Source organism: Sorex araneus, chromosome 2 (genome assembly GCF_027595985.1).
Source record: "Sorex araneus isolate mSorAra2 chromosome 2, mSorAra2.pri, whole genome shotgun sequence".
Lineage (NCBI taxonomy): Eukaryota > Metazoa > Chordata > Mammalia > Eulipotyphla > Soricidae > Sorex > Sorex araneus.
In genome coordinates this window covers 151,864,202-151,888,259 of record NC_073303.1, presented here as the reverse complement: position 1 = coordinate 151,888,259, position 24,058 = coordinate 151,864,202, and the positions used below count along the sequence as shown (strand labels likewise).

Below are 24,058 nucleotides of genomic sequence, written 5' to 3'. Positions count from 1 at the left end.
AATGCTCTATACCACATCCTTCACAAGAGTGTCCTCTCTTCAATCCACGACATCCCTCCACACCCACTGTGTTATGCCTAATTTTGTATAGGAGTTCTCTGGTTTTATTGCTTTTGGCTATTTGTTATTACTTTATTCTGCTTGGTTTTTTTTTTGTTTTTTTGGGTCACACCCAGAGATGCTCAGGGGTTACTCCTGGCTCTGCACTCAGGAATTACTCCTGGCAGTGCTCGGGGGACCATATGCGATGCTGAGGATCGAACTTGGGCCCTACCCGCTGTGCTATCTCCCCAGCCCCACTTTATTCTGCTTCGTAATATCCAAACAATGACTCAAAGTACATCACAATCTTAATAGAAAAACAAACAAATAAATAAATAAATAAAGCCAATCTCCCACCCCCCTGCCAAATAAATGAGGCATAATATTTTAATACTTATCCAGAGAGGTATTATGAAAAAAATGCTCATCCCCCATAATCAGGGAGATGCAATAAATACCAAAATGAGCTACAACCTCAGCCCTGTGAAAATGGCTATATTAAAAGCAGCAAATACAAGTGCTAAAAAAGGGTGTGCAGAAAAAGGAACTTTCATGTACTGGAATGCAAGTCATTATAACTATTCTGGAAAATAATATGGAGTTTCCTCAAGAAGATAAAGATAAAAGATGCTATATGATCTAACTTATAGCACTTTTGAATGGCTACTTGAAAAATACGAAAACACTGTTTTATCTAATTTTTATTAAAACAATATTTACAACAGCTAAAATATGTAAGTAACCAATGGACCCATTATTAGAAATTAATGGACCCATTATTAGAAATTAACGGACCCATTATTAGAAATTAATGGACAAGGAAGATGTGCACATTCACACAATAGAATACAATTCAGCTATAAAACATATGAAAAAAATTGCCATTATCACATAATGGAAGGACTCAGAGAATGAGAAATAAGATAAAATGAAAGACTAAGGAAAATATTTAATAACTTTATCTATGAATGTGACAAAAATATAAGATTGATGAAAGACCAAAAATAAAGGCAAACCAGTGGGTATTGATAACAGAAATATGTTAACTGGGGAGAAGAGCATGGGAGTGATAAATATGGTAGAGAAGTGGGAAAAGAGCATAGGAAAGTAAAAAAAATATAAATAATATATAAGACATAGTAATCATTTTAGAGTTCATAAGCTCCACATTGATACTTGGGTAACATATAGAGTAAGATATGCAGGAATCCAAAAAGAGAATATGGCCTAAAGGACTACAAAGTAAGATTACAATAAACTATTGCTTTTCTTATTTTTTTTTGCTTTTGGGTCACACCCAGTGATGCTCAGGGGTTACTCCTGGTCTTGCACTCAGGAATTACTCCTGGCAGTGCTTGGGGGACGATATGGGATGCCGGGGATCGAACCCGGGTCGGCCGCGTGCAAGGCAAATGCCCTACCCATTGTGCTATCGCTCCGGCCCCTAAACTATTGCTTTTTTTAAAAAAATTTTATGCTGCCACTTCTCCTTTTCTTAAAAATTTCTTTTTATTGGTATATGGAGGAAAGCATAGGCAGAACCTTCCATGACATTGAAGATAAAGGCATCTTCAAAGATGAAACACTCCTGACCAAGCAAGTGGAAGCAAAAATAAACGAATGGGGCTACATTAAACTAAGATGCTTCTGCTCCTCAAGAGAAACAGTAACCAAGATACAGAGACAGCCTATGTAATGGGAAAAATTATTTACCCAATATCCATCAGATTAGGGGTTAATATCGAAGACATAAGGCACTGGTAGAACTTTACATCCATACTCATCAAATAATGGGGAGAAGAAATGAACAGAAACTTCCTCAGAGCAGAAATATAAATGGCCCATGAAAAAAATGCACTACATAACTAATCAGGGAGATGCAAATCAAAACAATGATGAGATACTGTTATTCTCTTCACACATCATAGTGACTGGCACACATCCAAAAGAACAAGAACAACCAGTACTGTTGTGAATATAGGGAGAAGGGGGCTCTCATTCACTGTTGGTGGGAGTGCTGACTGTTCCAGCCTTTTTCAAAAAACAATATGGGCATTCCTCAAAAAACTAAAAATTAAGTACCTATTTGACACAGAATATCACTCTAGGAATACTCTGAGGGCTCAAAAACATAAAGCAAAAATACCATCTGCACTTCTGTGTTCATTGTAGCACTATTCATGATTGAATCTGGAAACAACCTGAGTGCCTGAAAACAGATGACCGGATAAAGAAATTATGGCACATCAACACAATGGAACACACAGCTGTTAGGAAAAATGAAGTCATGAAATTTGCTTATAAGTGGATGATCATGGGCAGTATAATGCTGAGTGAAATGAATCAAAAGAAGAGAGACAGATACAGAATAACTGCATTCATCTCTGGGACATAAAGAAAAAAAGCATAATATGAGACTAATATCCAGGGACAATAGAAACAGGGCTAGGAGGACGGATCAATGGATGGATGCTTGCCACAAGTGGAAGGACAAGAGAGGGCAGTTAGGATAGAGAAGGGACTACTATGACAATGGTGTTGGCAATGATCACTCTGGACAACAACATAACCTCCTAGTATCTGTACTGCAAAACATAATGTCAGAAGGGGAGTGGAGAGAGGGAAGGGGGAGGGGTGTGTGTGTGTGTGTGTTTGTGTGTGTGTGTTTGTGTGTGTGTGTGTGTGTGAGAGAGAGAGAGAGAGAGAGAAAGAGAGAGAGGGAAGTGTCTGCCACAGAGGCAGGCTGGCATATGGGGAGGGCGGCAGACTGGGGATACTGGTGCTGGGAAATGTACACTGGTGAAGGAATAGGTATTGGAAAATTCTATACTAAAAGCCAATCATGAACAAATTTGTAACTGTATATCGTTATGATTCAATAAAATAAATTTTAAAAGTTTTTTACTGATTGAGGTTTCTGTGGTTTATATTACCATTAATAATAGGTTCCCATTTACATAATTCCAGGCCGCACCCTCCCCATAGGATCACAGTGGCCTTTCCTTTCAACTTCCCTACCAAACTCACAAATCAGTTATATTAGTTCTCCCACTGTGCTGCCTTTGGCCATTTGTTGCTAAATTGCCATTTATTTTTAAGTCCCATGTATGAGAAGATAATCATATATCTATCCATTTGAACTGTTTCATTTTTCAAGCTGAAACTTATGGCCAGGAGACCAAAATCTAAAGTACCTAAAAATTATTGAATTTCTAGAAATCTTTAGATTTCTTTAAACTTTTTATAATTCTATTCTTGCTATTCTTCCCTTTACATATGCCAGTACTGCAATTTGTTTCTTGCCATCTGGCACTTCATTAATAGTGATCCACTTTGTTGAATAGCATCAAACTAAGCGTAATATGAAATTCTGACAACAACCATTTCTATTGGTATAGTCTTTTACTTTTAAACTTTTTAATTGAATCAATGAGATAGATAATTACAAAACTGTTCATGATTGGATTTCAGTCAAACAGTATTCCAACACCCATCCCTCCACCAGTGTACATTTCCCAGCACCAGTGTCCCCAGGTTCCCTACCATTACCCCTGACTCCTCACACACCCCAGCCTGCCTCTATGGCAGGTACTTTCTTTCTTTCTTTCTTTCTTTCTTTCTTTCTTTCTTTCTTTCTTTCTTTCTTTCTTTCTTTCTTTCTTTCTTTCTTTCTTTCTTTCTTTCTTTCTTTCTTTCTTTCTTTCTTTCTTTCTTTCTTTCTTTCTTTCTTTCTTTCTTTCTCTTTCTTTCTTTCTTTCTTTCTTTCTTTCTTCCTATTTCTTTTCTTCCTTTCTATCTTTCCCCCCCCTCTCTCCTCACCCCTCTCCCTCCCTCCCTCCCTCCCCTTTTGGGCACTGTGGTTTACAGTATTGATACTGAAAGGTTATTAAGAATATCCCATTACCTATTATAACCCTTAGATCTTATCCAGTGTGATCATTCCCAACTATTACTGTCATACTGGTCTCTTCTCTATTTTAACTACCCTTAGCCCCACATACTTGTGGTAAGTTCAACCACTGACCAGTCCTCCTAACCCCTGTACTCCCTGGCCATGAATATTAGTCATATATATGTATATATATATATATATATATATATATACACATATCACAAATGAATGCAGTGATTCTATGTCTGTCTCTATCCTTCTGACTCATTTTACTCAGCATGATATTCTCTACATCCATCCATTTATAGGCAAATTTCATGACTTCATTTTTCCTAAGATAATGCATAGTATTCCACTGTGTAGATGTGCCATAGTTTCTTTATCCATTTATCTGTTCTTGGGCACTCAGGTTGTTTCCAGATTCGGTGAATAGTGCTGCAATGAACATAGGAGTGCAGATGGTGCTTCAGCTGTGTGTTTTTGCGCCCACAGGGTATATTCCCAGAAGTGGTATTACTGGGTCAAATGAGAGCTCAATTTCTAGTTTTTTCAGAAACGTCCATATTGTTTTGCAAAAAGGCTGAACCAGTCAGCATTCACACCAACAATGAAGGAGAGTCCCATTTTCCCCATGTCCACACCAACACTGATTGCTTTTGTTCTTTCGGATGTTGGTACAGTCTTTTCAATGGGACATGTAAGTTTGACCACCAGTGCTATGCACCAGTACCAAGGCATTAAGAGAAACCTCCCCTCTAATGCAGTCTCTTCTAATATGGATTGTGTCCAGCAAGGTTCTTGATAACAATGTTTAGGATTATGTTCACAGCTAGAAATTTAAGACAAGACTTTTCACCTTCTGCAAGGAAACAATAGCATTTGGAAGGATAGTTATCATGCCAATAAGAAACTTTTGTACTAGGTCTAATTGTTTTGATAAAAATAAGCAGGAATCCTCCCAATGAGCTAATTACAGTATACATACTATACACATTGGCATATGACTTGAGGCTATACCAAGAGGATTTAAAGGCAAAATATAAGCCAGCAGTAACAATAAAGTGGCAAAAAGATATAAGGGAGTTGAAGAGAATGTCAGATACTTAACAAATAATAACTAGAGGATAAAATCTCTGAAATTCAGGATTACCAGAAGGAGAGAAAAAAGAGAAAGGGGAAGATGATTGGTAGAAGAAATAACTGAGAGCTTCCCCAGTCTCTAGAAGAAGGATTAGACACAGATTCAAAAGGCCCAAAGAATATCTAACAAAACAGACTGAAATAAAGGAAAAACACCATCAAAATATAGTAATCAAAACAGTGAAAACAAAGATAGAGACAGACAACTTAAAGCATCAAAAGAGAAAAAAAATCTCAAATACAAGGGAAATAACAGAAGGATCACAATAGATCTCCCATATGATACCACACAAGAGAAGAGTGGAATGACATATTCAAAGGACTAACTGAAAAATACTTTCAACCAAGAGTCCACTATCCTGCAAAGCTGTCATTTAAATTTGAGGGAGGGACAAAAACCTCAGACAATAAGAGCTGGTGACATTTGCTACAACTAAACCAACCCTGCTAGAATTACTGAAAGACTGCCTATAAAAAGTAAATGGTCTGGGGGCGGAGCGATAGCATAGAGGGTAGGGCGTTTGCCTTGCATGCGGCTGACCCGGGTTTGATCCCCGGCATCCCCAAGCACCGCCAGGAGTAATTCCTGAGTGCAAAGCCAGGAGTAACCCCTGAGCATCGCTGGGTGTGACCCCAAAAAGCAAAAAAAAAAAAAAAAAAAAAGGAAACGGTCAACTGCAAAAGTAACAAACCACCCAATCAACATTTTTTTAAAAAGACAACACAATCTTTTATATAATAATCTCTGAATATCAATGGACTAAATTCTCCCACCAAAAGGCATAAAGTAGCTGGATGAATCAAGAAACAGTCCATCTATTTTCTGCTTATAAGAAGCACATCTAAATCCACAGGATAAATATGAGAGTATAGGAGAGAAAACAATCATACAAGACATGGATAGACTAAAGAATAGCTGGTACAGTAATACTTAAACAACACCAAATAGCATTCAATTTAAAGAAAATAATTAGAGACAGGAATGGAGACTACTTAGTACTTAAGGAAACAAAAGATCAAAAGCACTCACTCTTATCAACATATATGTACCAAATGAAGACTAATCAAGTATATGGAACTTTTGCCCATAAACCTAAAGAAACACATTGACAGAAACCCAATGGTAGTGAGAGACCTCAACACTTTCACTAGACAGATCAGACATTATATCACTAAAAATACAAGAGCACTAAAGGAGAACCTAGGAGAACTCGGATTAATGGATATCAGACCCTCAACCCAAAAGCTGAAAACACATTTTTTTCTCTAGTGCACTTAGTACATTGTCCAGAATAGATCAAATACCAGGCACAATTCATACATATATTGACAGATATGGAAATAGTAACAAGCAACCTTCCTTATTTTCTCAAGGTTTCTGTTTTAAGAGCCACATATAACATTGTTGACTACATCCAGTGGTTGCTCAGGGGTTGCTTCCTATGTAGTTTGGGGGAACTAAATCCAGGGACTAAATCCACAGTTCATATATTCAAAATGTGTTCAGTTGCTTAGAGCTATCTACCTGGCCAATGTTCTCAAAAAGTTTTAAGTTTCAGTTATTTTTTTGATGAACTACTATATTTTTGTTTGCTTTTTTGGGCCACATCAGAGATGCCTGGAAGTTGCTTCCAGTGATGCTCAGGGAACCATGTGGTATCAGAGATCAAACCCAGGCCTGCCCTGTGCAGAGCCTATTTGCTCAGAACCTTAAGCCATCTCCTTAGCCACTTGAACCATATTATCATTACTATTGATTGGGATCAGCTAGATTTGGGAGACTAGAGATGTTTCCTGTGAGAAAATAAAATCCTTATACATATCTCAAAGTACACATTATTAATTGTAGTTCATATTAATGAAAAAAGTTTGAGATAAACTACTTCAAACTTCATTACTAATGAAATTTTACCAGTGAAAGTCATCTACAATTGTGTAATAAATTAAAACAACTTAAGGAAGATAAGGCTCTAATTCAATGGCAGATCATTTGGCTTGCATGTGGGAGACCCTGATTTCACTTCTCAGCACTGCCAATGTCAAAAAAAGAAAAAGAAGGGGGTGCAGTGCTGCCAGGTCAACCTGTACCCTTGGGGGAGTTCATCAGCAACCTAATGGTGCTCTCAGGCTTCCTCATATCCCAAAATTGCCACTGTGCAGCTCTGGCTGAACTCCAACAACTCGGGATAAAGTTTCTCGAGAAATTAAACGGCCAAAAGTTAGGTATGTGGGAGCCACACCCACAAATTACCTCCAGCTCAGCTATACAAGCTCATTTTTCTGCCTTGCTTCAGAGACCTATAAATAAATCTTGAAAGAGATCAAAAGCCAAAGTTAATCTCGGACCCATACAAGGCTTAACATACTGGGGTAAATTGGAGCGGATTGAGTCAGCCTGGTGCCTGCCCAAGCAGAGCCACTGGCAGCCGATTGCTCCCACAATCCAAAGTGGCCACATGCCCCTGGCCGGACTCTACCATCTCAGGACAGACATCACCAAGATACAATCTGCTGAAAATTTGGGTATGAGGATTTTGTGACTAAATCTCCAGGCTTTCTCAGAGTTGAGATGGGCTACCTCCCCCCACTTCCTATACTCCAGGAAGCACTGGGAGTCATATTTTAAAAACAAAACATTTTGAAAACAAAATGTTTATACTAATAAAATGACTTTAAAAATACAAAACAGAGAGAGAAGCGGCAGGCATTCTGGTGAGCAACGCGGCCCGGACAATGCTCCGGACCCGAATCGGGGCCAGCATCACTGAGAGATGCCAGCACCTGCGTAATCAGAAGGGAACACCTAGTAGAGACTATTGGGAGGACCCACTCAGGTTGAAAGCTGCGTGCCAAAAGTAGACTATAGACCGAACACGATGGCCACTCAATAAATACCTCTATTGCAAACTACAACATCCAACAGGAGAGAGAACAAAAGGGAATGCCCTGCCACAGAGGCAGGGTGAGGTGGTGGGGGTTGGGGTGGGGGTGGTGGGAGGGATACTGGGAACATTGATTGAGGAGAATGTGCATTGGTGGAGGGATATAAATGAAATGCAAACATGAAAGTTCATAAGTTTGTAATTGTACCTCATAGTGATTCATTAATAAAAAATTAAAAAAAAATACAAAACAGAATAGTCATCCATAATCCTTTCATATATTCATAAATTAACATATATTTTCTTTTCTTCACATTTAAGTGAGTTTATTCATAAAGCACAGTATAAGTTAGCAGACTTATATCATTAACATCTGTTTACAATTTTTAATGACTACATAATATTTTACTATGTACATACAATCTAATTTGTTTAGTGGCTATTTTCAGTATCTGTTATGGGGGATACAATGAAAAACATCTTTTGTAATGTTTAATCAACTAAATAGAAACAGAATACTTATTTATTGATTTGTAAAAATAATCTAAAATTTTAATTCATTTATGATTATAAAATACACCATAAAATTCTTTTCTTGCCTATTTTAACTTCAGATCATATTTCCTGAATGATAAAATCAATTATTTCTAGTTCTGAGATAGAGATGTCTTTAACATTTTAGTCCAGGTTGCTGTGGGCATGATCATTTAGTTTCATATTATGGCTAGGATATTAAGAATGGGAAAAGGTCCAGATGCTGCTTAAACTATTTAAATGTTATTTATAAGTATTTCTTAAAAGTTCCTGCAAGGTACTAATTTAAGAAGTAAATTAGATTCACCTAATTTAATAAGCATAAAGGAATGCTTGAGAAATGGCATTCTTAGGAAGTAGCACACATTAATCTTAAATTCCATTGTTATGCTTTAAATGTTATTTAATATTGTTATGCTTTAAATTTGATAAATGAATTACTTAAAATCAAGAATGGCTATTACTAAAATGTCTGCTTATATAACTAGTAGTCCACAATTTAAGAAGCTGTGCTAAAATTCAAACCATGCGCATTAGAAAATATGAACATCAACTTAACCAAAAGTCTGATTGATATTTGGCATTCTATTAAAAATTTTTCTTTTCTGGGCTGCAGAGATAGTATAGTGGGTAAGATACTTGCCTTAAATGCAGCCAATATGGATTTGATTCATGGCAACCCATATGATCCCAAAAGCCCCACTGAGCACAGTGCAAGGAGTAAGCCCTGAATACAGCCAGGTGTGGCCTAAATAACAAAACCAAAATAATAATAATAATAATAATAATAAAACATGTTTCCTCTATAAAACAATAAATTATGTTTCAAAAAATGGAATCCAGGGAAAATTAAGAGAAAAGAATCAAAGAGTGAAAAGGAAGAATTGTTTAGTAACATACATACCACAAATTCTTCATCTACTTTACTTAATGTCAATTCAGCGTCATCTTCTGGAACAGTTTCTTCTTCTAATTCTTCCACAGGGTATGTTGGCCTGAAATAATAAGTTAATGTAAGACAAGTGTCAAAAACCAAAATATATAATCGGGGAAAAAAAAGACATATTAAAGATGCCCTCTGTGCCAGATCTTGTCTTTTACATTCTGCCTTTCCACAATCACTGCTAAATGCTTTGTGTTCTGAAAATTTCTAAGTGAAGAAACAAAAATGTTTATCTCTAACTTTAAAGACTTTATACACATAGGATGATATTCACAGTTGTGTTATTCAACATATCTTCTTTTCTTATTAATCTACCACACATATTTTATCATCATCTATGGCTTTTCCTTTTGTACTTCCAGCACTGGACACACACACCATTGGCCAACAGCACCATAAAAAAATGAACACTGAGGTTCATTCTAGTTTTTTTTTGGGTGGTTGCTTTTTAAATTGGACAATGTTGCAAAGATCATCCTTATACATTTTTCAATCATTTAAAATAAATTTTACAAGTAGAATGCCTGAGGGTATACTGTGTGCTTCTTTTTTTTTTTTTTTGCTGACAGAACTAGCTTCTAGTCGATTTACACTGCCAGCGATGACTGTTACATGCAAACAAACTTTAATCTTTGCTAATCTTCTAGATGGAAAAAATTTATTCTTGCTTTAATTGCATTTCTCTTACATGAAAGTGGCTTAATATATTTTTTCATTTTTTTAATTGGTTACTTATGTTCATTTTAAGTGAAATGCCTTTGACTTTGTTCCTTGACTTTTTCTATATTACAATGTACTTTGACTTGTTAAAAGTATTTTCCTGAACATCTTAAACTCTTGCTGCGAACCACAATAAGATCTCACCCTCCCCAACCTGAAGTCCCAGTATCCCCACCAGGGAAGCCTGGCAGCTGGATCCTGCAGCATTTCACCACTGGAACTACCTCTCATGACCTTCCTCTAAAATCTAATCTCAAAATCATGCAGACGCACTAGCGTCCACACAAAGAAGTTACTTCATTTACATCCTATATTAGAGGTACCGGTGAACTCAGGCCTCACATTTCTTCACCTCTCCGTAACTCATTGTAAACATAGAGACATCATAACTGTAGGTTCCAAACCACGTTACAACACACACAAAAAAACAACTCCAAACTGCAAAGGTCACGATAGTGAAGCAACACAGGTACCCACCAGGCTTAGTGAATGAAGTCACTAGTTCAGATGATCCAATCAGTAATAATGAGCTATATAACCTTTCTGACAAGGAATTTAGAATGGAACTGTTAAGGATATATAAGGAGCTTAAAGAAACAAAAGAACACACTGCTAATAAAAGAAGATATGAGAGCAGAAATTAGGAAAATACAAAGAAAAATACAAGCAGAAATGACAGGCCCAAAAAACTTGATAGGTGAAATGAAAAAACTCACTGGAAGGCCTCATCAACAGAATAACTGCTGCTGGGCATAGAATCAGTGAGCTCCAAGATGAGATGCAGAGAATCTCCAGACAACAGAAGAAGACGGAAAAGAGCCTCAAAAAAAAAAAAAAAAAAAGATGACAAGAGAATATGGGGATGAAGTCAAGAGGAATAACATAAGAATCACTGGGGTACCAGAAGGGCAGGAAGAAAACCTTGATGAAGAAGCAACTATCAAAGCCATCATTGCTGAGAAGTTCCCAGAGCTGAAAAGTGCATGCACCCAGATCCAGGAGGCCTACAGGGTACCAGCTAAAGGAAATCCAAATAAAAATACTCCACCAAAGATATAGACTACTGAAAGAAGCAAGATCAAAACCAGAAAATACTCACAAAGGATCATTCTTAAGATTCACAGCAGACTTATCAAAAAGAATTCTCAGGGCCCCAAAACAGAGATGGGCTATAGTGAAAAGACCCAATGAAATGAATACCTCACCAAGAATACTTTACCCAGCCAGACTCATTCAGATTTAAAGGAACAATAATATTACCACAATAAGAAATAGAAGGGCTACTTTAATACAAGACAAGCTCCACGAATATGCCAAACTTCTGGAGAAAGCACAAAACCACATAACAATAATCTTTCACAACACCAACAGTTTAAATGCACCAATTAATAGACACAGAGTGGCAGGATGGATCATAAAATTGAACCAAACACTCTGCTGCTTGAAAGAAACACATCTGAACAGCCGGAGAAAACAGATTCAAAGTCAAAGGTTGGAAAACAATTCTTTAAGGAAACAATCCCTTAAAACAGCAGGACTGCATTCGAGGTCTCCAAAAAAAAAAAAAAAAGCAGGATGTACATACTAGTTCCAGACAACATAGACTTTAGGCTTAAGAAGGTTATAAGAGACAGTGAAGGTCATTTCTTAACAATCAAGGGATCTGTACATCAGGAAGATCTCCTACTCCTAAACGTATATTTACAAAATGAGGAACCAGCAAGATACCTAAAACAACTCTAATAGACTTGAAGAAAAATGAGAGCAACACAATAGTAGTTGGAGACTTCAACATTGCTTTTTCACCTCTTGATGGATCAATTAAACTAAAAGCTCAGCAAGGAAATACTTTATTTGAGGGAAGAAAAGGAAGAATAGTAGATACATACATTATATATAAAAATATATCTATGTATATATATATGTATATAAATCTTTTCATCTCCAAAAAAGCCAAATACACATTCTTCTCCAGGGCACATGGGATATTCTCCAAAACAGACCACATGCTGAGCTACTAAACATATCTTCATAAAATTAAGAGGACAGAGACTGGCCCCGCTCGCCGCCAAGATGAGATCCTGGGGGCTGCACGTGTGCGGCCTCTCCGCAGCTGCATGAGCATGACTCCAGAGGCCAGCTAAACTACTTTTGTTACCGGCAGCTCCTTGCAGAATATCTCCAAGCTGAGAACTAAGCCGCGGCCCTGTGCTTGCCCAGGAAGGGAGAGGTATTTCTCTCTCTCGCCTTTTTCCTTGCCGGGGGTGAAGGGCGTGGCGATTGCCATATTTTGAGGACTACAGATGTGAGTTACAAACTGCAGCAATAGGACACGAGGGTGCTCTCGGGAAAGTGGGTGGCACCGGCCCTGCTCACCACCGAGATGTGATCTTGGGGGCTGCAAGTTTGCGGCCTCTCCGCAGCTGCACAAACATGACTCCAGAGGCCAGCTAAACTACTTTTGGTACCGGCAGCTCCTTGCAGAATGTCTCCAGGCTGAGAACTAAGCCGTGGCCCCATGTCTGCCCAGGAGAGGAAAGGTATTTCTCTCGCGCGCCTTTTTCCTTGCCGGGGCTGAAGGGCGTGGCGACTGCCATATTATGAGGACCACAGATGAGAGTTACAAGCTTGCAATGGTCCAATATCTGGAAGAAATTTCCCTGGACTTAGTTGCTAAAATACAGAAATCCAAAACCAAGACCTCATATCTCTTCACAACAAGCCTGACTCTAGTGGGGAACTCCTAACAATATAGTGAGGTTTTTGTTGAAATATTGAATGTAACCAAAGTAAAGAGAAAGTAAAGTGATATTTATCAGTTGTGGGGGGGGGGGAATGGGAGGTATACTGAGTTTTTGATGGTTTTTTTTTTGGTGGTGGAATATGGGCACTGGTGAAGGGATGGTTGTTTCAGCACTGTATAACTGAACTTAAACCTAAAAGCATTGTAATTTTTCACATGGCGATTCAATAAAATAAAAAAAAATTTAAATTAAGAGGATAGAAATTTTATCAACAATATTTTTCAACTATGATGTACTGAAAGTAGAAGTTAATCACACATAGAAACCGAGGATTAAATAAACACCTGGAAATTAAATAGCTCATTACTGAACAAGTGGGTTAAAGAGGAAATTAAAGAGGAAATCAAGATCGCTGAAAACAAATGAAAATGAAGACATGGGCTACCAGAATTTGTGGGACATAGCAAAAGCAGTGTGAAGAGGAAAGTTATAGCTCTGCAAGCATTCATCAGAAAAGAAGAGCCCACATAAAAAACCTAACTTCACAGCTTAAGATCTTGGAAAATGACCAACAAAAACAGCCCACAACAGGCAGGAGGAAGGAATGAGCTGGAATCCCAAAACACAAACCAAAGAATCAATGAAACCAAGAGCTGTTTTTCTGAGAAAATAAACAAGATTGATAAACTACTAGCAAGATTCACAATGAAAAACAGAGAGAAAACCCTAATAAACCAGTCAGAAATGAAAGGGAAGGTATCACAACAGAAACCACAGAAATTCAAAGGATAATCAGAGTTACTTTAAGAAACTTTATGCCACAAAACTAGAAGATGATTAAGAAATGGAAAAATTCCTAGATTCCTATAACCTCCCAAGGCTGAACCAAGAAGATGCAGAATACCTGAACAGACCTATTACCATCAAGGAAATTGAAATGGTAATAAAAATCCTTCCCCCAAACAAAAGCACTATCCAGATGAATTCACTAGTTAATTCTTCCAAATCTTTGAAGAGGCCCTACTCCCAATCCTTTTCAAGCTTTTCCAGGAAACTGAAGAAACAGAAACTCCCAACCAGTTTCTATGAGAAAAGTATTACATTGATACCAAAAGCAGACAGAGACACCAAAAAAAAAAAAAAAAGAAAGAATTACAGAGTGATATCCCTGATGAATACAAATGCAAAGAATTCAACAAAATACTAGCAAAAAAAATAGAATCAAACAGCTCATCAAAAATATCATTTCTCAATGATATTTATCATAAAAATATCATGCCACAAAATATCATGCCACAACTGAGTAGGATTCATCACAGGGATGCAAGGATCATTTACCACATGCAAGTCAATCAACATAATACACCATATCAATAAAAGAAAGGATAAAAACCATATGATCATATCAATAGATGCAGAGAAAGCATTTTGAGAAGATCCAGCACCCATTCATTAAAAAAATCAATAAAATGGGAGTTGAAGGAACTTTACTCAATATAGTTAAAGCCATCTATCACAAGCCCACAGCAAGCATTATTCTTGATGGGGAAAAACTAAAAGTCTTCTCTTTAACATCAAGCACAAGGCAAGCTTTCCCACTCTCATTTCTATTTGATATAGTACTGGAAGTGCTTGCCATAAAAGTTAGGGAAAAAAAAGATATCAAGGGCAACCATATAAGAAAGGCATAAGTCAAGCTATCACTACTTGCAGATGACATGATACTGAGAAAATCCTAAAGACTCTTCAAAAAAGCTCCTAGAAACAATATGTTTACATAGTAAAGTTGCAGGCTACAAAATCAATACCCAAAAGTCCTTGGCTTACCTATATACAAATAATGAAAGAGAAGAGATATTTAAAAAACAATCCCGTTCACAATTGCATCTTAGAAAATCAAGTACCTTGGAATCAACTTGAAGAGGTGAAGGAGCTGCACAAAGAAAACTATAGAAGACTACTTCAAGAAATAAAAGAGGACACAAGGAAGTGGAGACACAACCCCTGCCCATGGACTGGGAGGATTAACATTGTCAAAAATGGAAATACTCTCCAAAGCACTATAACAGATTCAATGTGGTCCCTATAAGGATACCCGTGACATTTTTCAAAGAAATAGATCAAAGACTTCAGAAATTCACATGAAACAATAAACCCCTGTGAATAACTAAAGCAAGTCATGGGAAAAAGACGGGAGGCATCATCTTTCCAAACTGAGTTTACGATAGAGCAATGGCCTTTCTGTACGGGCACAGGAAGACAGTTAATATTATGCTTGGTAACTTGGGAGCTAATTGACTCCATATTAACTCCTGGGCATCTGCTTTCTCGACTCAGTTGCTCTTAGTTCCTAGCACCCCAAAACTAGGGTCCCAACGAGGGACAGAATGGACCCAGGGCAAGCTGTGAGCTACCCTGGCATCAAAATGGGCCAGGCCAAAGCACCACAATACTCAACTATAAATTGAGAACATGGTCATAGACAAATGGTGTCATGATCCAAAAGTAAGGACGAGACTAGGACCCTGAAGGGGTTAGGAAAACTAACCTGGTTTGAGGACTGTGGTCTGGAATATATAGTAAATGTCCTTAGGAAGAAACAAACTTTAAGTTTGATACATCTCTTACTGTGCTCATACAGAATGACATTGCTAGAAATATAAGAAGTAAATTTACTGTAACTATTTAAGTGGATGACTAGCTGGGGAAGGAAAAAAGTGACACACCCTTGTTTAGATCTCACCCTTGAGGGATCTCCTAGTAATCTGGAGTAATCTCCTTAGATGAGATTTTGTTAATCTCCTGGAGAAATGGTCTTACCCTTCATTGTTGATTTGTTAATGTTCAACCCACCTTTGTATCACCACCCTATGTAATTTGCTATATAAACTAAGACTGTAAGGGGGGAAGGCGCAGAAAGACAGAGGCAAGACAGAAGCAGCAGAGAAGACACAGGAGAAGACACAGAAGCAGAGAGAAGACACAGAAGCAGAGACAGAGAGAGATCAGAAGAGACCAGAGGAGAGACTACAGAGACAGAGAGAGACAGACAGAAGAGAGCACAGTGGCACACACAGAAGCACAGCACAAGGAGGAGCCATCCCGATCTAGTACATACACAGTGGCTTGAAAGCACCGAACTCGAGTGGTGAGAGAGAGACCACTGCCCCAAGAGCCCGGGAACAACAGAATACAACACACACATCATCACCCCCTCCTGCGCACGCATCTTTGTAATTTTTTACACCATATGGGCCCCCGAGTACAGCCAGGAGTAATGCCTGAGTGCAGAGCCAGGAGTAAACCCTGTGCATTGCCAGATGTGACCCAAAATGCAAAAATAAATAAATAAATAAATAAATGAATAAATAATCAGACCTGAATCCATAAGGTAGCACTGTAGCACTGTCCTCCCATTGTTCATTGATTTACTCGAGTGGACACCAGTAACGTCTCCATTATGAGACTTGTTGTTACTGTCTCAAGTATCAAATACACCACGGGGAGCTTGCCAGGCTCTGGTGTACAGGCAGGATACTCTTGGTAGCTTGCCGGGCTCTCCGAAAGGGACAGAGAAATCGAACCCAGGTTGGCCGAGTGCAAGGCAAATGCCCTACCCTCTGTGCTGTAAGGTACATGGAGGAAAACATAGGCAAAACCTTCCATGAAATTAAAATTAAGAGCCTCTTCAAAGATGAAACACCATTGACCCAGCAAGTGGAAGCAAAGAAAAACAAACAGGACTACATTAAACTAAGAGGCTTATGCATCTCAAAAGAAATGGTAACCAACAGTAATCAAGATACAGAGACAGCCTATGGAATAGAAAAAAATTATTTACCCAATACCCATCAGATTAGGGATTAATATCAAAGATATATAAGGCACTGGTAGAACTTAACAACAACAAAAAAATCTAACCCATCCAAAAATGGGGGGAAGAAACAAACAGAAACTTCCTCAGAGTAGAAATACAAATGGCCCACGAAAAAATGCACTACATCACTAATCATCAAGGAGATGCAAATCAAAACAATAATGAGATACTGTTATTCTCCTCACATACCATAGTGACTGGCACACATCCAAAAGAACAAGAACAACCAGTGCTGTTGTGGATATAGGGAGAAGGGGGCTCTCATTCACTATTGGCAGGAATGTCGAGTGGTCCAGCCTTTTTCATAAAGCAATATGGGCATTCCTCAAAAAAACAGAAATTGAGCTCCTATTTGACCCAGCAATACCACTCTGGGAATACTCAGAGGGCTCAAAAACATAAAGCAGAAATACCATTTGCACTTCTATGTTCATTGCAGCACTATTCACAATAGCCTGAATCTGAAAACAACCTGAGTGCCTGAGAACAGATGACCTGTTATCTTGGTACATCAACCAATGTTAACTATGGTACATTAACACAATGGAATATGCAGCTGTTAGGAAAAATGAAGTCATGAAATCTGCTTATAAGTGGATGATCATGGAGAGTGTCATGCTGAGTAAAATGAACCAAAAGAAGAGAGATAGACATGGAATGATTGCACTCATTTGTGGGACATTAAAAAACATGGTATGTGACTAATACACAAGTATAGCAGAAACAAGGTCAAGAGGAATAGTCTACTGTTGGAAACCTGCATCAGGTGCTGGGGGAAGAAGAAAGTTAGGATAGAGAAAGAACCACTATGCAATGATGGAAATGATCACTCTGGATAAGAACTGCTTGCTGAAAGTAGCTGAAGAAACAAACATGATAACCTCTTAGAATCTGATTACAAACCATAATGTCCAAAAAGAGAGTAGGGGAGAGAGGAAGAGAGGAGAGACGGGGGTGGGGGGGAGTGAGAGAGAGAGAGAGAGAGAATATAAGTGTCAGCCACAGTGGTAGGCAAAGGGTGGGGACAGAACAGAAACAGGGAACATTGGTGGCAGGAAATGTACACTGATGGAGGGATGACTGGTGGGACATTATATCACTGAAACCCAATCATGAACAGCTTTGTAACTGCATATCTTATGGTGACTCGATTTTTTTTAAGTATTTTCCCAAATTAGTACATAAAATTTTTATTAAATAGGCTATTAAATGGCTATTATACTACATATAAATGTGTAACATATATGACTAACACGTTATTGTATTAGGTTAAGGAGTTATAATTCTTATTACAAACACCTGGCAACGTTTTCCTGAATCGACTATTCTGTTAGCATTATATCTGCATCTGCAAGACTTTTCTCTTGTATGATACACCCCATACACATTCCTTTTGGTCTTTTGTACACCAATAATTTCTTCTATAATAGTAAAATCTTTGATCAGGATGAAATTCATTTGCTAGAGATGGTAAAAAGGACTCAAGGTATATTCTTATTTCTAAAATCAAAACAGTGAGCTGTAACATCAAATGTTAATTATAATTTCTGAAAAAAAGTTTTAACAACATCTATTTCCTGTACTAAAAATATTCTGGGGCCTGGGACATTACTCAGTCCTAGGGTACTTAGTTTGCTTCCTATGAAGTTCAGGGTCTGATTCCTGGACAGAGACCTATACACACTAAAGTATATGTGACCAGTTAACAAAAATACAATAATCAACATTGTTGTACTGGAGCGATAGTACAGCGGGTAGGGTATTTGCCTTGCATGCAGCCGACCCGGGTTCAATTCCCAGCATTCCATATGGTCCCCCGAGCACCGCCAGGAGTGATTCCTGAGTGCAGAGCCATGAGTCAGCCCTGAGCATCGCTGGGTTTGACCCAAAAGCCAAAAAACAAACAAACAAAAAAACAACAAAAACAACAACAAAAAAAATCAACATTGTATTTTAAGATAGGAAAGAGGTGTGAACAAAATAAATTTTCTTAAATAATTTTCTAACATTCCATTAATTAGAATTACATAATAACATCTCAAAAGTGATATTCTTATAAGATTTGCTTGACAGTTATGTAAACTAATCATCTATAAAAATGAAACCTATAAAAATGAAAAGGGCACCTGCACTATATCCAGTGCTGCCTAAGGGTATTCAAAGGCTACAACCAAAGCTTAATATTTATTTTTGCCCAGTCACTCTAAGCAAGAGTGACTGAGTAATTTAAAGTATTAGACTAATTTCCATTTTGCTTTTTATCTTCAGCTATCAGTTATCCCCAAGGATATGTGTTTATTTGCATAAATTTTTATTTGCATAAATAAAAATTTTCAGACTTTTAAAAATTTTCCTAAATTGATAAGGATGGATAATTAAACTTAGTATTAATATGAACTTAACTATTAAATTTAATAATTACATATTTGAACTGAAAAGGGGCACAATAATATTATATTTGATTTTTGAAAGCATCAAACATTAAAATTTTGTCCATATTCTTTTCTAGTCACCTGTGACAAATTACAGTTTGGAAGAGTTAAGAGAAAGAGGAAAAGCAAGAACATAAAATTACTATTGCAAGATTTTTTACCTTTTCCATGAGAAGCCAATATATTTTAATGCTTCTTCAGCTAAGCAGTCGAGAACATAGCATACATGCTCTCCATAACCTGATTTTAATTTTGAAGGGGGAAAATCTGCAGTTCTTGCCTGAAAGAAATCAGAATATTATTACATATATTCCAAATACAAAAATATTTTAAGTAAAGCACAGCTGAATGCATCACTCCTCTATTTTTCAAATAGCTATAATCGTACATTATTTCTTAGAAATAAATCTTTTCAGTGTCTTAAAAATATATTGATATATTAAAAAACAGAGGCATTAATTTTAAAATATATCAAGTTAAAAGGTGATAACCTCATGAGAGCACAAAAAAAATCACTGATCTTGTTAGGGTGAAAAGCAAAATTACTGCCTAGTATTATATAATTAAATGACAGTGTAAAGAACAGTGATTCACTTATCAAAAATTAATGACATGTGAACCAAAAATTCTTTTGGGAAAAGTTAAAAAATGCAAATTTGAATTGCTATCACAGTCAATGTTAAATCAAAGTTCTCTTTCAAAATGCAAAGTATTTCAATTTTCTGGTTTTTAAAAAATAATTTTTGAGAACAACCATGCTTCCATAAACTTATCGCACACATATTAAGATTAAGAGAAATATTACTTTGGGTTATACAAGTATACACTGGGCATTTATAAAAAGTATATTCATATTATAAAAACCATGCTGAAAAGGTTTTCCTGAAAATAAATCCAGATAGGATTTTGTATACCTATGTGTTTATACTTATTCACAGAGGATTCATCTGTGAGATTAACATTCAGGTCGCTGAACTGCCAATATTAAAATTCATAATTTGAGAAGAGGCACAAAGAAAGTTGTTTACACTTACAAATGATCGAAGCTCAGATAATATGTTCGATATTGTTGCATTAGGGTCATCATATTCTTGAGGCTGTTCAAAGGAATGGCCTGCTTTATTAATCAACCAAGCAGCAAGAGTGCAAAACATGTAGAATTGTTCACCAGGGTTAGTAGGCAGTGCAAAATAGTGTCTGTTTCAAAATATAAAAAGGTGGAGATATGAAATATTACAAATAAGTATGTAGCAACCAATATTGTGGAAGAATTTTTTCCCAAATATTCTAAAAACTAAAAGACATTGATAATTCACTCTTTGAAGTTTCCAGTATTCCAAGCACTCACACTAAAGTACTTAATCAACAGGAGTAAGATTAGGAAAATTAATATTACAGATTTTAAAAAATCAAAGAACTTATATACAGAAAATGCACTGCATGCTAAATAAGAAAGCATACATACTCTGTCAAAACCATTTATGGGTCAAGAATAATAATAAAATATGCCCTAAAAATAGTAAATTAGAATTAAGGCATCTCAATTGAAGAAAACTGATTATTCATAAGGCATTTTAAAGATGTTTTTATAATGTCACTGGATATCTTACTATTCTAACCTCTCAGTCATGTCAAGTAGTTCTCTCTATGGCTGCATATTTGATTTAAGAACTCCTGAAACTTACTGCTAAGAGGCCAAATACTGCTTCTTCCCTCATGGTTTAAATCAGAACTTCTGGGAGAGAAGGTCAATATAGGTATATTTCAAGAGCTTCCTGGATGGTTCTAAGGTACAGTAGAATTAAGAACCACTGAGTATTAGACCTCCAGTCTAATAAACATTTGTTGACTTTTGCCAAATCCCCTAGTCTACTATAAATAGTTCTGCAAGAATCAGTACAATTTATGATTGCAAAAAACCTGAATATTTTAGAAACAAATCTTGCCAGCAAGAATACTTAAGTCAGTTTAGTCAGAGATGTATTTTGCTTTTTTGTGTTAGCTATTACTATTTATATATCATATGTATATATATACATAATGTAATACTATTATGTATTTTTCATAAGTCAACAGTCCATATTTCACAAACATTTTTTTGCAGGACAAATGTAAATTTTCTGGAAAATAGCAGAAGGCTGGGGAAGGGGGGGGAATAAAAGCCATTAAGTCCTTATAGGTATATGCTTCCAATTTTTTCAAAGAACCCATTGACTCTCATTGCTGGCTGCCACCATCAGGACAGAGGAATGGATATTGATGTGTACTGTAGCAGATTAATGGCAGTAGTTCAAACTTTAGCATTTACCAGAATAAGCAGGAAGGTTTATTGAAATGCAGACTTTTAGGCCCTACTCCTAGAATTTCTAACATGTGGAGCTGGAAAAGGAGCTGGGGAACTGCATTTCAGGTAATGCTGATACTGGTAACCATACTAACACTGTACTGTGATATCCCTCCCCTGGCCCAGGTCCCCCACCCTCCAAATAAATCCATGATTCAAAGTATCTTCCTGAACTTCCAAGAAAACAAAACAGAAGTAATATTAGTAGAACTTTATAACTATTTTTTCAGTTGAAAAATATTCTTGGGGTAGAGATGAGGGGTATGCCCCTTTCATTAATAGAAAATGATGAATCTCTGTAAGAAGTAATAACTACCAATCCTACAATTTCTGTCATCGGTCAGTCAACACATCTCTTCCTCTTAGTGGGTCTGATTAGCAATACGCCGAGTTCACATAAAACCTACACATCTCACCATCCAAGTTATAGAAAAAAAAGCAAAAGATCCAAACTACTCAGGGAAATTGCTTGAGTAGAGCTTTAGCCATAGAAAGTCCTGCAGCATTTTCTTAATCTAGATTAGAATCTTCGTCTAAATTAGTTGGCACAATTAAACAAGCAAATGTATGTATTGTGAAGGAAAAGCCTACCAAACGTGGATCTAAGGCTAGGTATGGTGAAAAGAGGAGAAAGTATTTGCTGTCCCCTACCCTCTGCCACCACGCCACCACAGGCACTGCTAGTAATTTTCCTCACTAGAAGGGCAGAACTTTAAATTGTGGGATGATAGGATGAGCCAATAGTTGCCATTTCATTTGTCTTTCCCACTTTTCAGTTCCTGAGACAACTAATATTACAAATAAAAAAGACATGAGCCACAGCAAAAAAAAAAAAAAAATCAAAACCACAAAAGTTTCCCAAGTGCATTGAAAGTTCTCAGCGGGATACAAGACTGCTTGCTTGCAGGACCTCTCAGAGGAAATAAAAAAAAAAAACTAGAGTTCGAAACAATGCCATCTCTGAGATGATCGGCGATTTCGGTATTTTTTTCCTGGACATTTCCTAGTGTTTTCCTACCGCAGGTATACCTTCATTATCTTCATCATGGGGGGGGGGGGGAAGTTTGTGTTTTGTGGAAGAGCGTGAGTCCTTGCAGAGCCGTCTTCCGGTCTGATTTCTGCCTTTCCAGAACTCGCGCTACCAAAAGAACAAGTTTCAACTCCCTGAACTCCGGGGTCCTGGTGGCCTGGGTGATGAGCTCTTTTTCCAGCCCGGGAAGCCCGCGGTCAGCGCGGGCTAAGCCGCGCTCTGCGCTCCCCCAAAGCCCTCAGATGTCCCCGGGGCGCGGATGCACCCGCGCGCTCGGCAACGAGGACACCCACCTGGACGGGGGCTTCAGGTTGTTCTTCCTGAGGAGTTCCTCCTCATAGCGGAGCAGCTTCAGTTTCTCCACCAGGTCCTCCATCACCACGAACATGTGGTAGGCCGCGCCGGGCCCCCGCTCCACGACCACCTCCCCCGCCCCATCCCCGCGGGCCCGGGACGCCCCATCCTCCAAACCCGACGGCGTGACCACTGCCGCGGAGCGCGCCATCACAGGACCGACCGAAAGAGCCCGCCCTGGGCTTCGGGCCGCGGCCGGAGGCCTCTGCCTGCAGCCCAGTCGGGACGGCCGCCACTGGTTACCAGGCGACCGCCGGGCAACCTGTCACCAGGGAAACTGGACTCCGCCTCCTCCCCTCCCCGCCCCCCGGAGTCTTCCCTCCAATAGGAGCGGCCAGGTCCGATGACGTCACTAACCACACGCCCACCTCCATTGCCTCAGGGGAGGAAGTGACAAATGAAGCCCTGCCCCGCTTGGGGGCGTGGCGTCCCTCCTCTCGCGGAGGCGTCAGGGTGAGGAGGAGGAGTCGAGGTGCAAGTGTGAGGTGAGCCTTAGCTGATTGGACCTGGTGCTTATCCAGCAGTGGAGCGGAGTGCTCAGCTGGTAGCAATTGAAAAGATGAAGGGAAAGGCGGTTTGTAGTATTTGAAAGTCCCGCTAATCCACTGATACGTTTTAGTTTTCTTCTGAACGTTGGAGGTTTTCACAGTTGTAAAGATAGTTCATGTGTTCCATTTCCCTTGACCTCAGGAACTTTCCGAGAGTGGTTTCTTTTTAGTCTTAATCTCTCTCATTAACAGTTTACTGTAAGGCTTGAAGAATCATGTGCCCCTCAATTACTCAAGCGCCAGGAAAGGGGTTTAGGTTGGAGGTGCGTTGAAGAAGAAAGACTGGATGAGCAAAAAGGCTGTGTTGAAAGGATTAGTTCGGTCTCAGAAATAAGAACTCTGAATACAACCTACTTAATCTGTCTCCTATTCAATACGTGTGGAATAAAGTTTCAGAATTCTTGTTTAAAATCTACAGAACAAAAGAGAGAATCTTTGCTATGTACGCCTCTGAAGACCAGGACTTCTACTCTGCCCCCAATTCACTAAATAAATACAAAGGGCCATAACTGACCACAATCTTCAGTTCTCAAAAAAGCCTGTGTATCAAGCACTTTTCCTATAAGATACACACAA

The 24,058-nt window shown here is 38.2% G+C and overlaps 1 protein-coding gene across 1 annotated transcript in view; it reads right to left on the bottom strand.

Moving 5' to 3' along the window:
* IFT57 (intraflagellar transport 57) overlaps positions 1–23,210 on the bottom strand; it is an 85,134-nt gene extending 61,924 nt beyond the window's left edge. The window contains exons 1-4 of the mRNA XM_004606812.2: positions 22,874–23,210; positions 20,241–20,403; positions 19,368–19,486; positions 9,395–9,485 (exon numbers count right to left, since the gene is read on the bottom strand). Of these exons, the coding sequence (XP_004606869.2) occupies positions 9,395–9,485; positions 19,368–19,486; positions 20,241–20,403; positions 22,874–23,085 (585 nt within the window). The 5' untranslated portion in view covers positions 23,086–23,210. The remainder of the gene's footprint in view (positions 1–9,394; positions 9,486–19,367; positions 19,487–20,240; positions 20,404–22,873) is intronic.
* Positions 23,211–24,058: the final 848 nt, after the last annotated feature.